This window comes from Plectropomus leopardus, chromosome 18 (assembly GCF_026936395.1).
Source record: "Plectropomus leopardus strain MGB_pleo_1.0 chromosome 18, ASM2693639v1, whole genome shotgun sequence".
Classification (NCBI taxonomy): Eukaryota; Metazoa; Chordata; class Actinopteri; order Perciformes; family Serranidae; genus Plectropomus; species Plectropomus leopardus.
Genome location: NC_142193.1, coordinates 6,235,192 through 6,248,964, shown reverse-complemented (window position 1 = coordinate 6,248,964; position 13,773 = coordinate 6,235,192). Strand labels below are relative to the sequence as shown.

Sequence of the window (13,773 nt, the reverse complement as noted above, 5' to 3'; positions counted from 1 at the left end):
ATACAATAAATCAAATTAAAAAAAACATATCCATTGGTTTAAGTTTGGGGGGGGGGGGGTTATGAATATAGGGAAAATGTATTGTATATTATTATCAATCACGTACTTTTCCGGTCTTGTACTGAGCGCGTCGTAAAGTCTGCGGTCACTTTAAATATGAAGCTCCTCCTTCTTTACTCAGCCACGTCATCACAAATCCCAAACAAACATGGCGACGCGCTGCACCTGCACGGCTTTTCTGGCATTTTTTGTGTTAATTGCGGCGGTTTTAATCGCGCTTTATGCCGCAGGTTCAGATATAACGTGGCCGGCAGTGTCTCTGACTGTTATTACCGTCCTGGTGTCGCTGTGGTTGCGGCGGCGGGACGGCGGGACTGACCGGCGGGTGTGTGTGCTGGTGTTGGGGGATATCGGTCGCAGCCCTCGGATGCAGTATCACGCCTTGTCCCTCAGCAAACACGGATATAATGTTACTTTTGTCGGGTTTTTAGGTAAGAATGAAGTCTGATGCTGCCATTCATACATTTAGTTATTTCCCTTATATCAAGGTGTCTCCCAAAAACTGTGACGTTAATAAACTTTGTTAATCACGTTGTCACAGCAGTGAAAGGAAGTACATAAGGGACTGTGCTGTATCAGATTGTGACTTTGTTTTTTAATATATTTATAAGACCCTCAGCCTCAAAGCTATAAATATTTTTCTTTGAACCTCCCTGAGTGACTGAGGAAAAATGAATGACCCTCTCTCAGTCAGGAAAAAAGCATATTTCACAGTTTGTAGCCATTATAAATGTTGTGATTTTGGAGATTTTTGAAAAAGGCAAATGTGTATTTCAAGATTTAGGTATTCTGAGAATATTTACAATGCAAAATGCAATCATTTAAAGTAGGGGTCCAACAATATTGTTTTTTCAGGGCTGATACCAACTATTAGTAGTTAATGAGACTGATAACAGATATGCGTGTACAATAAAAATTAAATCTTTCTGGCAGTGTTGATTGTTGTTGACAACAAATTTCAACTCCAGACTTTGTTTAAATGCCTTTAGTAAATAATCAATTAAAACAAAAACTTTCAACATCATGTACAGCAAGTTACCTGCAACTTAAAAAAAGAATTCAGTGAAAATTTCAATATAAAAAGAATAAATAAAAACAGCTCCCTGAAGTTTTACTAAATAAAAGTTCCTCCAATGCTGACACTTTCCTTGCATGTATTGCAGACTGTCGTCCCTGGTGTTGGTTGAATGTAATACACACACTTTTTAGTTAATTAATATTATCAGCAATCATTAAAATGAAACACAGATACAGATAATCGGCAAAACACCAAATATTGTCCCTGATCATTGGCCAGGCCGATAATCTGTCAATCCCTAATATATAGACAAATGTCCCTCAATTAAGCTAAATCAAAACACACAATTTCCTCGCTAGTGCTTTTGAAATAGTTTACAGTGCCTCCCCCATTCTCCCCATTTCACACCTCCCACTTCCCACCCTTAAATAAGGAATAGTCCCTAAATAACTTTAAAACATCAGAGTCCTAAATGCACTGCGATTATTTACCAGTTGGTGGAAGAAGTGCTCAAATTTGATCCTACTCTGTAAGAAATACCCTGCTAAGTCCTGCTCTGAAAATGTTATTTGAGTCAAGCAAAAATATTTTAGTATAAAATAAATAATTAAAAGTAGTAATAAAAGTTAAATATTACAAACTTAGAGAGGTAATCAAATCAAAAGTTCACAAAACTCAACAAAGTGTCTTTTTCTTCTTCCTCTTTCATTTTAGATACCAAACCTCATAAAGACGTGCTGAGAGAGGAGAAAATAAGGATAGTGCCTATAGCAGAGGTCAAAGGTGTTCGAGGTAAGCAGATCCATGTCGTAATTACTGTGTCCTCTACACTTTGTTTGCACCTTGTTTGTTTAAGGATTTTTCCACAAGTGATGAAAAATCCCAGAAAAGTGATGATGTTGTTTACACAAAGTGCTTTTTTTCCCCCAGTGGGACCAAAAATCCTCACATATGTGACGAAGGTGATTCTTCAGTGTCTGCAGCTTCTTTATGTGCTGCTGAACATGGAGACACAGTCTCATATACTGATGCAGGTAAAGTGTGATGTTCAGTTTCCATCTATCTACAGATGGACAGCATTTTCAATTTTTACCAGCTGGCACATTTACAGAAATATTGATTAATATTTTTTTGCCTGTATAAATAAAAAAATTAAAAGGACCAAATTGCGTAAGAATAAACGGCCATACTAGTGTTTTCACTTCAGTGTTTTCCATTTTAATTTTTTTTAGTGCATATTACCTATACCCAACTTCTGCTGTTATTAGTTTTACTTTTATGAAGTGAATGTAACACTTTCTCCTTGCTGCCCTTCAGACTGATGATAATGATCACATTTGTATCCCAGAATCCCCCGGGCCTGCCCAGCATCGCAGTGGCTTGGCTCGCGTGCGTCCTGCGTGGCAGCAGATTCGTCATCGACTGGCACAACTACGGCTACACCATCATGGCCCTGAGCCACGGCCCGACACACCCGGTGGTCCGCCTGGCAAAGTGGTGAGCGCTGTGAGGCTGTCGCTGGCAGTTCACTCAACTTTATAGAGATTATTAATCAATTAATCGCTGGGGAAGCTTTCGAGTTATTTTTCTCTCATGTGCATGACCCCACAAAGTCAGAACATACTCTCACAGTGGTTTGCTTTCAGTTTGTTTTATTTCCTGTCTTCTTCCAGGTATGAGCACTCCTTCGGCCCTCTGGCTACTCACAACCTGTGTGTTACTAACGCGATGAAGGACGACTTACAGAAAAACTGGGGCATCAAGTATGATTTCTTTTTTAATGTTATTTGTATGAAAATTAAGGTTTAAAGCCTCACCAGCAGCCTTTTGATGTTTATAATGCCAAAACTGTATAAATGTGTGGCATTAACGAAACAACACGTTTGGATATTTAGTAAGACTTAGTGAATATGTCCCAGTGAAGAGGAAGCTATTATCTGAGGGTCACAAGCAGTGGAGCCAAAAAAGTAGAGTATGTCATGATGGTGGAGCCAAAGAGTGTGTTCATTAACCCTTTGACACCTGGATCAGCACCAGTTTTACTTTGCTGCTTTCAGCAACCTTTAACAAGCATTTAAGCTTTGAAACCTGAGAAAAATGGTTTGATTACTCTCCATTGTAAAAATGGAGAAAAAAGGCAATAAGCCACTCAACAAGAAATGCAGGGCTTATTACAAAAGATTACTAAAAGGTGACAAGATACTGACTGAAAACTATCTTTAAAAAGAAATCACTAGAAAATTATCAAATAAAAAGGGAAAATGTCCACAGGATATAATAATTATATTATTACAGAAAAAAATACTTGAATGTATATATTTTTTTATCTTACAGAAATTTTGTTCAGGTCTTTTATTCATTTATATGCTTTTCTTTTTTGTTGTTGCTTATTTTCTTTATCTTTTTTCTTGCCTGTTTTTCACCCACTTCTTGTTAAGATGCTTGTTTCCCCCACCCCTTTTTTGTTGAAAGAAATCAGGCCAGCTTGCTCAGGTTTTAAAGGGTTAAATCATTGCCATCCATCCTTTGGGGAAAATGAATATCAACAACATTTTTTTTTGGATAATCCTTTGGATCCAAACATGAGCTGGAAGATAAAACCCTGCTTAACCACTCAGCCCATTTAACATTAAGGAAAGTGAAGGGAGATCACTTTGACTGTTTCCAGGGCGACGACTCTGTACGACAGACCAGCCTCCATCTTCAGAGAGACTCCACTGAAGCTGCAGCACGAGCTCTTCGTGAGACTGGCTAACACTTACCCTGAGTTCCAGAGCAAAGGGTGAGAAACACAACAGGAGCATTTCACATCTGTTTCTAGAGTGCCAAAAAGGCATTTTGTTAAAAAGGCATTTCACACACAAACTGAATGACTTCAGTTTTGTGCAGTTCATCATTTTGTAATAATGTGTGGAAGTTTTCTATGTGTGCATGTCTTTAACTCTGCTGGACATCTTTTATCTCTACAGACAAATGCACTTTTAAAGCCACAGAACTCCATTTAAAACTGTAGTCCAGCTGTCAAAGTTTCCAAATACAGAAACATTTATGTATGCATTTGCTGTTTATGTATACAGTGGTAGAAGACACGTCTGTACATTTCTGAGAAAAGTCAGACTGTAAGTTAGCTGTACCTCACTGGATTACCCTGAAGCACACACACTACCTCGACTCACCTGTTGTATGTTCTTCCAGGTCTGACCAGGTGGAGAGGACTGTTTTTACAGACTGTGACCTCACTGGTGACACAGTGACCTTGAGGGCGGAGCGACCTGCGCTGCTGCTCAGCAGCACCAGCTGGACAGGTGAGAGGAGAAGATTTAAAGATGACTTACTGACTAAACATACACGTATTGAGATGTATGTTTTGTGTATTGTTTAAAGAAGCTACTAAATCACTGTTGTGATGAAAACTCTCTGTTCTGTGTTTATTTTTCCTTATTTATTATGAGATTATTTTTAACTATAAATTAGAATAAATTACAATTTGTCAAAATATCAACAGTAAGACTTACAATGAGCATTTTAAAAAAGTGAAGAAAAGAGGGAGGAATTATGTTTTTACAGTAAAGAACAACTAAATGCAGCACAACAAGGTACAAAGCACACTTCAGAAGTGAATCAATTTACAAGGCATTGTGGGATTCTAGGCAAAATGGAACTAAAGTTTGCAATTGAGGGTGTCATTTTACAGAAAAACTGCCAATTAGAAAAATGATCAATGTCAGAAAGTTTATTATTTTCTAAAACTGCAACAATCAGTCAACTGGTCCGTCATCAAAAAATATTCAGAAACTGCTCTGATAATCAATTAATCATTTTAGTTGATTTTTACCTTTTCATATATCAAGATCTGACCCTTTTCTATGTCATAGATAAACTGACTTTTTTTTTTTTGGCTGTTTGGCTGTTTGGCTTCTTTTGGCTGCAAATAAAAGTTACTGAAATAGATTATCTTGGGCTGTGGGAAATTTTACTGTCACTATTTTCTGATATTTTTCTCATTAAATGAAAACAAATATACATGTCATTTGCAAGCTCTAATCTTTAACTGCTGTGAATAAATGTCTTTAGGGGAGATGATCATTTTTGTTCCTGTTTTGATTGTCTGTTGCCTCCAACAAACAAAACAAAAATTGCTGCTTGTTGGAGAAACAACATCACCGGATTCTCATTTACCCAAACAAATTGCTCAATAGCTTACTAATTATTCTGATGGTTAATATTGTGAAAAAATAATCCAGACATTTTAAATCCAGCACTGCTTGTATGTTTCTAATCAAACAAACATCCGTTCTCTCCACAGAGGACGAAGACTTCTCCATCCTGCTGAAGGCTCTTGAGGGTACGACAGGTTTTAAACTGATGCTGTCAAACAGGAGTATAAAATATGATAGTGTGTGTTCATTACTTCTCATCTGTTTGTTCTCAACAGAGTATGAAGGTTTCATTAAAGGGGGAGCTTCATTACCACCGTTAGTCTGTGTGATCACAGGTAACCCTCTGCTACCTCACACTTTATCCTGGTGTCTCATCTCAGAGGAGGTTTCATTCAAAGTGTGTGTGTGTGTGTGTGTGTGTGTGTGTGTGTGTGTGTGTGTGTGTGTGTGTGTGTGTGTGTGTTTGTGTGTGTGTGTGTGTGTGTGTGTGTGTAGGTAAAGGTCCTCAGAAGGAACACTACAGGAAGCTGATTGACACTCTGCATTTAGAGCACGTGAAGATCTGCACTCCCTGGCTGGAGGCAGAAGACTATCCTGTCTTATTAGGTGAATATGTGAAACATTTCATGGCAAATTTACTGCGTGCGCTTGTGTTTAGCTCTGCTCAGAGCTGCATCTCTTTACATAAAGGGAAGGCAGTTTAACATGCTGGTCTCAGGTTTGAGTAAGTGCCCGAGTCACAGTAATGTGATGCAGTCAGATATTTCTGCAAAACTTTAATCATGACTCTGCTCTGAGCTAATGCTGTCTTCCCGTGCTCCTCGCAAATATTGTACCTCCCAGTTGTGCAGTAGTAATTATGAAATACATGCATTCAAGTTCTCTGGTCAGAAACAAGCAACAAACATGGATGCGCGAAGTAAAAAGGTTGTTTTTTTTTGTGGCTGACGGTTTACCAGCAGCAAGTAGCACAGAGCTCCTTTGTGCTTCAGCTGCAGAACAAAGAACATAGAAAGCATATCAGGTGTGTAGATGATATTTTAATTCATTTATAAGCTTGAATAACATTATAAGTAGCTTATATTTGCTTGGCTAGCTTTATGTTCTTGTTTTCTCAGTGAATAAAGGCTTAAGGTGTTGCAGAGGTGAAGTGCAAGTTTAAAATGCTTGTGCATAGTGTAAAAGATCAAGTATATTAAAATGTGCAACTACAAAGAGTTAATGATAGCTTTTTTTTTTTACCGTCAATTCTTTACACTGTTTCCATGCTTTCCACAATTCTGCTGCCTTGAAACGTCACAACTCAGCAACTTGGGATTCATCAAAATTTCCCACTCATGAATACAGCTTTGGAGAGCCATTCATGTGCTCATAACAAATAAATATAGTAAATACAATATATCCGAGGCAGCATAAATGTTGTCAGATTAATTTGAAGTCTTTGAAGTATAAAAATCATACTCCAATTTCAAAAGCATTTGCATCTTTCTACTGCAAAGACAGCCTCATTTCATGAAAAGTCCAACTTTCCAGCATTGAAATACTTCTTTAATTGAGAAATAATCAGCATATTAATCAGTGATATAAAATGTCATTAGCTGCAGCCCAAAGGAACTCACTTGCAAAAGCAGCAGCCTCCAACAGCAAAACAAGTTTTCAAATCCATCATTGCAGCAGCCCGCATTAACGGGGCCTGCTAATTTCTCTTTCTAATATATATTCTGAATGAGCTTTTTACAGCACTTTGTGGACTCAATGTCAAGAAGCACATAAAATATAAAATATCACAAATAATTACAAAGAAAAGAAGCTAAAAACAAACTGTACCTTAACACTAGTGGTGAAAGCTAGTAGAGTTGTACACATTGACACAGCAGCCTCAGAATGGACAAAAAGAGGAACATTAAACACGTCATATGTTTGTGTTCAGGTTCGGCAGACCTGGGTGTGTGCCTCCACAAGTCGTCCAGCGGTCTGGATCTCCCCATGAAGGTGGTGGACATGTTCGGCTGCTGCCTGCCCGTCTGTGCCATCCACTTCAACTGGTGAGCCCCTCTGATTCGTTTTATACAAAAGCTTTTGTTTTATGAGATATGATCAATGCTGCAGTTTGTCAGAAACACTAACAAAACCTTTTTGGGGTTTTAATGTTTTTACTTGAGATGATTATGATCGAGATGACGTGTCCATCAACTCAAATTTCTGAAGAGAGATTCACTTGAGAATTATCATCGTAAATTTAGAAATCTATTGCTGCATTCTTAGTAGGTTAGGAATGATTTTGGTCAAAAGGAACTCAAAAGTATCTGTGTTGACATTAAAAAAAGCCCTTGGACTCTTGGAGCAAGCTGACCTTTGGAAATTGGAATTAATCTGTGAACTGAAATGTGTATCAGAGCTAATGCAGAAGTCTCTTTTTTTCCTTAGTTTACATGAGCTGGTGAAGCACGAGGAGAACGGACTGATCTTCAGAGGCTCTCAGGAGCTCGCAGAGCAGCTTAAGGTGAGAGGAATACCTGCAGATCTACCCACGACACATGAGCATGTATGAATAAGCTGCTGGTGGCTCATGTTAAAGGGACAGTTCACGCCCAAATCAGAAATACATATTTTCGTCTTAACTGTAGCACTGTATATCAGTCTGAATTGTTTGGTTTGGCATGCCAAGTGTTGGAGCATTTGAGATGTCTGCCTTCTCTCTCCAAGTGAAAAACTCAACAGCAATGTCTGTTTCCAGAAATCCTGACCTGATTACTCAGAAAAATCAGAGGTCTTGTTGTGCGCAGTTTCATGTAGGAACTATTTTCCGTATCACTGTGCAGAGGGAAACATGCATGTGCTGCTTGCTCACCTCAGACCACTGAGCAGGCTATCCCCAGCTGAGGAGGACGCCATGTATGTTTACATCTCACGCTGTCCTGAGCCTCTCATCCATGAGTAGATGTACACACCCTTCTTTTTTGAAATTTTTCTTTACAGGTGCTTTGGCTAATGTTTAGGTTTCAGTTTACATCTCTTTGAACACAAAATGTGGTAAATTTGACCCCCAAAATTAAATTTGTCTTGAATGCTGCTAGTTCTGAAGTTTGTCAGAGCTGCATATGTTTGTCACTGAATTTTAGTCATTGACACTTAAAAAAAAAGTTTTTCCTGCAGTTTTTTTTAATAATTCATAAGTAGAAATGAGAAATTAGCAACTTGTGCAAAAGTCAGTATCTTAGATGAGGTTGAGTGACAATGACTTCTGAAAACTCTCTTATTAAATATTCAGTTTTATCCTGAATATAAATGAAGTCTAGAGGTGTTTAAAAGGTGTTAACATTAAAATACAACATTCATGCGATGAATGATGACAGTTCTTTGCAGCATCAGTTTGCTGTTTTTGTTCTGTATCGGCTACAAAGTTTGTTATGGTTCAAGACATCATCTACGATACAATAAGCTACAACACTGACAAGCATATGAGGTTACACCACCACTATAACAGACATTATCTTTTCTCTGCCTTCTGCCTTAAACTTCTTTTAAATGATGTTGATTTGTCTTTGTGTGTTTTCAGTCTCTCCTGTCAGAGTTTCCCAGTTCAGAGGGCAGACTGGGAGCGTTCAGGAGGAACCTCTGCACCAGCAGAGGGCAGCGCTGGGACGACAACTGGGACCAGAACGTCCTACCTCTGATCTCTGCTCCCTGATGAGGGAGGGGAGGGGACTTTAATGATTTAAAGTTTAGGACAAACCAACAGAAAAAGACACAGCAGGACATGTTAGATTCACTGGGATGGAAGACAGTAGATGAAGGTAGATTCTTTCAGTGCACACAGGATGTTAATGATGGTGTGTGGATTATCCATAGAGTGAAACATTCGGGAAATCCTTTTTTCACACCGTTAATTTGAGTCCATTCAACTTTTTTAAAAAATGACATGCAGCAGTAACATACAGGTGAGATTAACTCCCACCTGTAAAAAAAAAAAACTTTCCATTCCAGTAGATTTTTTTCCTACTTTGGAGCACTTGACTGTATAAAGGACACTTTGATACGATGTATATTTGTAAATAAAATCTTTATTGTGCTACAGTTGTATCACCTGTACAGTTTAATCATTTCTGTTGCAGAGACTCTGTTATAAGGAAACACGTGGTTGACGGCTCCTGTCATCACCTCATGGCTGACTCCTGCTTTTTCTGTCAAAACAAAACATATTCAGTCAGTCAACAGCATCCAAACAATTTCACGATTTTACTCTAACAGCTCTTTTTGCAGTCAGACTCTGTGTCTCTCACCGAGCTGCTGCTTGAAGCCGCTGTACGTCTCCTGGTTTCTTATGGTGGAGCAGATGAGGACCTCAGGGCGGACTCCAGGAGACGAACACCTCATGATCTTGGACAGCAGCTTCACCAGACTTCCAACAACATCGGGGTCGTACACCACATCTGCACAACAAGAAAGAAACATCTGCATCTGGGTTTCATCAATCTGGATGAGGCAGGAGGCTGACTGTCTGCCCTCTGTGCAGTTTACTTACAAAGTTACACACATACCTGCAGCGATGACGATGCTCGCCCCGATCTGTTTGATTTGTTCCTCTGTCGCTATCGTCCAGTCCATCTCCTCCACACTGACTGCAGGAGACGTCTGCTCTGTCAGACCGTTCAGCTGAACGTTGTTTCTCAGCTTCTGCAGGACTCTCGGGTGACAGTCGCTGAAGACGAATCTTTCCGGGCTGCAGGAACGACAGATGGTGATGCCAGTCAACCCCACGCCGCTGCCCAGCTCCAGAACGGTCCTGCAGACCAGAGCAGAGGGAGGAAAAGGGAACAATTTTTTTTAATTTGGTACACATGCAGTCATAAAAAGTAGAACCCTTAATCTTTTATTGAATAAAAGTACTTTTTTTTCATTTACCCCTTTGAAACCTGAGCAAACTGGCTTTATTTCAAAAACAAGGGAAGCAGCTAATGACCAACTTAAAAAACTGTATTCATAATTGTCATAATTACATATTTAAAGTTATATGACAATATTATAATTCTTTTCAGGTCATTTCCTTGTTTGTTTAGGGTTTTGTTGTTTTACTCTCTTTTTGCTAATTTTCAGGTAATTTGCTCAGACTTTTTACCAATATATTTTGTCATTTTTGGGTAATTTTATTGTTAGTTTTTTTTTTTTTTTTAAATCTATAAATTCCTTGAAATTGGTGGAACGTTTCTTTCGAAGTTGCTCATTGTCTTTTTTCACTTTTTTAAGAAATCAAATCAATTTGCTTGGTGTTCAAAGGTTTAAATACTTGCAAAAGGCATCAGAGAGCAGCACAAGAAAAGTGAAGGAGATCCAGGTTTCAAAGGATTGACTGAAGTTCTTCTCGTTGTGGTTTTAGGATTTGGATACCTGCCGGTGAAGGCTTGCTGGTGATCCAGAGCCCACTCTGCCAGGTAGAGAGCAGCCTCCCAGGTCACCAGGCCGGTGGTCCCGTCTGAGATCAGAGCTACGTTTTCCAGCAGGCTGACAGCATCACCACTGGGCTGCAGGACAAAACCAACATGGTAATGTCAGGAGGGAGGGTGTTCAACTATGAAGTGTTTTTTTTTTTTTAATTTATGAGTGTGGATCCCTGTCCACAACTAAGCAACTGATGTGCAGGGCTGTTGACACTTATTTATCTTGAGAAAAGCTTGTGTAGCGACTGGCGGTAATCCAGTGAATGATGAGTGTTTGCAGCAGCTTTGGTACCAGTAAGTAGCTCTTGTAGCACTCGGTCGTGTCTTCTGCTCCCACCACTTCAGCCAGGGCGTCGTACAACTCGTCCAGAGGATCACAGCCTGCAGCCTCCTGCTGTGGAGACACCACACAAGAGGACGCTTTTGTCATGTTACTGGTGTGATGTCTGTCCAACACTCCAGAGTGAAATTCTGAGCAGCTATCGGATGGATTGCCATGAAAGTTTGAACAGACTTTCATGGTTCCTGCAATCTGTAGGTTTAAGTTTCCACTTCTTACACGCTTCAGTTAAAGCCTGGATACATCCAAAATAATAATGACTAACTTCCCATCAGCTGTACTTTCAAACCCTTAGGGCCCGCTTTAACATTACACACACTCATATTGCTCTGCACACAGAATGCGCTTTTCAGAATCATTAATTTTCAGAATTTTAACCCTTTAAATGCCAGGTTTTTGTCACGATGACACTATTTTTTTAGATGTAAAAAAACCCCACAAAATAATAATTTTCAGTATACTACATGCTAAATAGAATTTTTAAGTTATTAAAAATGCCTGCGATATGTCAATAATTAGTAGCAACATTGATTGTGACAGTGCAACTAGTGGAAATATCATGTATTTTCTCCATATGCCAAATATGGTAACAATGATGTGGTGGACAATAGTAAAAATTACTAATTCTGAGGCAAAACCCCAGATTGACACCCAGAAATAATACAATGTATGTTTTATGCTTTGATGGCTGTGGGATCAAAACTTGCAGTTTGAATGGGTTTCAGTGGCACATTTTTTGCACTTAACATTATGAATGTAACAATTTTGTTTCCACTGTATATTTCAGACTTATTGTAGGAGCTGAGCTAGAAAATCCAGGACCAAACAAAACTACACAGTCTTCTCAAAATGTATGCTATATGTATATTTACAGCCAAAATTATCAAAAAATGAAGAATGAAAAGCATGTAAATTGTGCCAGACTGTCCATAAGGTTTAAAATCAATGCTAACGTGGCATTCAAAGCAAAAGAATAGTTAAGCATTTTGGACAACATGTTTGCTTGCTTACTTGCAGAGAGTAAGTTTTATGAATTATTAAGAAAGATAAATAAAACTGAATGATGAGTTGTTTTTGGTTCTATAAGGGAAGTTATTCTGGACATCAACAACTGCTTTTAACCTAAGCTAATTCAAATAACAGTCAGAACTTATTTTTCCTATGATTAATAAAAGACTTTATCTCCTGAAAACTTTAAAGCCGTTATTAGGACATGATTAGGTTATAATATATATGCCAACAAATGTATATGAATGTTGTTCAAAGACACAGCGACAGACCACCAACCCGTCTAATGATCTCTGAGAGGAACAGCTTCCTGTATTTCGCTGATGGTGGAAACTTACGGCACAAAGAGTGAAGGCACGTCTGCAAAAAACAGAAAAGATATATATTTGTTTATTTTGTTTATGACTGTTTGTGATTTTTAGACCATGACAGGTTTGCACATTGCATTACCTGTTTTAGGATTTCAGAAATCAGGTCTGACGATTTGTGGCTTTCAAGGTCTTTTTCCAAATACTGAAAAGAAGAAGATGTCAGTTAGAAATTCAAAAGTGGTTTAAAGCCTTGAATGGGGTATACTTGCTAATATACTATTATTAAAATTGGGTTTTGAATTAAGAAAAGTCATACATTTAATTGCTGACAAAATTATGGATTTAACCATGATTTGGATTTTATTTTAGAATTCCACCTTTAATTATCTGCATTTTAACTTTAATCTTAAAGTAAAAATGACTTTAATTTCAGAATTATATGTCTTCCACAGGCTACAAAATATGTTGCAGAGGGCCAGTAACAAATATATCATTGTTGCTTTGCATAAACTAGTATTTCTCAGAACATAAATTAAGACTGGCACTGAACGTGATGTTATATGTTATATATATTTATAATTGTTCATGTTCATTTTTTATCCATTGTAAGTTTTAAAAATTGAATTAGAACTTTATTAATGCAAATTCAAGCTATAACATTTTAAAAGTCAACCCAGTTTGTACAAATGTTTCCAGTAGCTACAGTTGATACAAGTCTGCAAAAAAGGTCGAGACTGTTCGTCCCGCAGGTGTCTCAAATGTGTGCAGAAGAATCTGTCGATTTGTGTAATAACCTCAGTAATATAGTGAAACTGAGCACGTGTACAGCTAAGCAATGAATCACAAACATGCACTTATTTGAACGGAGTTGGGCGTGACATTCATACCTCACCGCCGTGCATATACACGGGATAAGAAGTGTGCTAGCAGCGGGTCATACTCACGGTCCAGGGCAATGAAACCAGACGACTCATAGCGAAAAACGACACTTGAAAGTCCCGTAAAATATCCGCCTGATTTACACTTTTCATGCCTGAAGTTTGGTTGTGCTCTGAGTGCTCCATGTTCAACGTGTTTGTGTTTACTTCCCGCTTACCCATAAAGCATTTCGAGTTTTTTCTCGCTAGACCTACTGGGTAGTGTAGTTCGTTATTTCAATCAGTTCATCAGTTAATATCAAAGTTAATACATTTAAACAACAGACGGACTTTTCATCGGTATGGACACTGCACGAAAGAGACCGAGCAGTACCAATGCAAAAAACAAAAATGTGTGTATTTAAATAAAGTAAACATATAAATTAATATACAATAACAAAATGTACAGAAAGTTTCAGTAACAAATTAAATACGAGAAATCTTAATGCATGAACAAAATGAATTTTAGAAAAAGTTGATAAGAACAAACAATTTTTGAAAAGTGAGTGCAATGCTTTAAA

At 38.2% G+C, this 13,773-nt stretch overlaps 2 protein-coding genes across 3 annotated transcripts; one reads left to right on the top strand and one right to left on the bottom strand.

The window, feature by feature from the left end:
- Positions 1–166: 166 nt before the first annotated feature.
- Positions 167–9,315, top strand: alg1 (ALG1 chitobiosyldiphosphodolichol beta-mannosyltransferase). The gene is made up of 13 exons (XM_042505037.2): positions 167–491; positions 1,793–1,870; positions 2,009–2,112; positions 2,427–2,575; positions 2,752–2,841; positions 3,747–3,860; positions 4,274–4,383; positions 5,385–5,423; positions 5,514–5,573; positions 5,734–5,844; positions 7,169–7,283; positions 7,666–7,741; positions 8,798–9,315. The coding sequence occupies exons 1-13, from the start codon at positions 209–211 to the stop codon at positions 8,927–8,929; spliced, it is 1,461 nt and encodes a 486-aa protein (XP_042360971.2). The 5' UTR covers positions 167–208; the 3' UTR covers positions 8,930–9,315.
- eef2kmt (eukaryotic elongation factor 2 lysine methyltransferase) lies at positions 9,283–13,449 on the bottom strand. 2 transcript variants are annotated; one of them, XM_042505038.2, is made up of 8 exons: positions 13,280–13,449; positions 12,475–12,537; positions 12,304–12,384; positions 10,969–11,070; positions 10,627–10,760; positions 9,780–10,024; positions 9,522–9,671; positions 9,283–9,422 (listed from the first exon to the last, which is right to left on the bottom strand). In XM_042505038.2, the coding sequence occupies exons 1-8, from the start codon at positions 13,433–13,435 to the stop codon at positions 9,322–9,324; spliced, it is 1,032 nt and encodes a 343-aa protein (XP_042360972.2). In that variant the 5' UTR covers positions 13,436–13,449; the 3' UTR covers positions 9,283–9,321. The 2 variants fall into 2 exon arrangements, with proteins under 2 accessions (XP_042360972.2, XP_042360973.2); XM_042505039.2 differs by having other exon boundaries at positions 10,969–11,067.
- Positions 13,450–13,773: the final 324 nt, after the last annotated feature.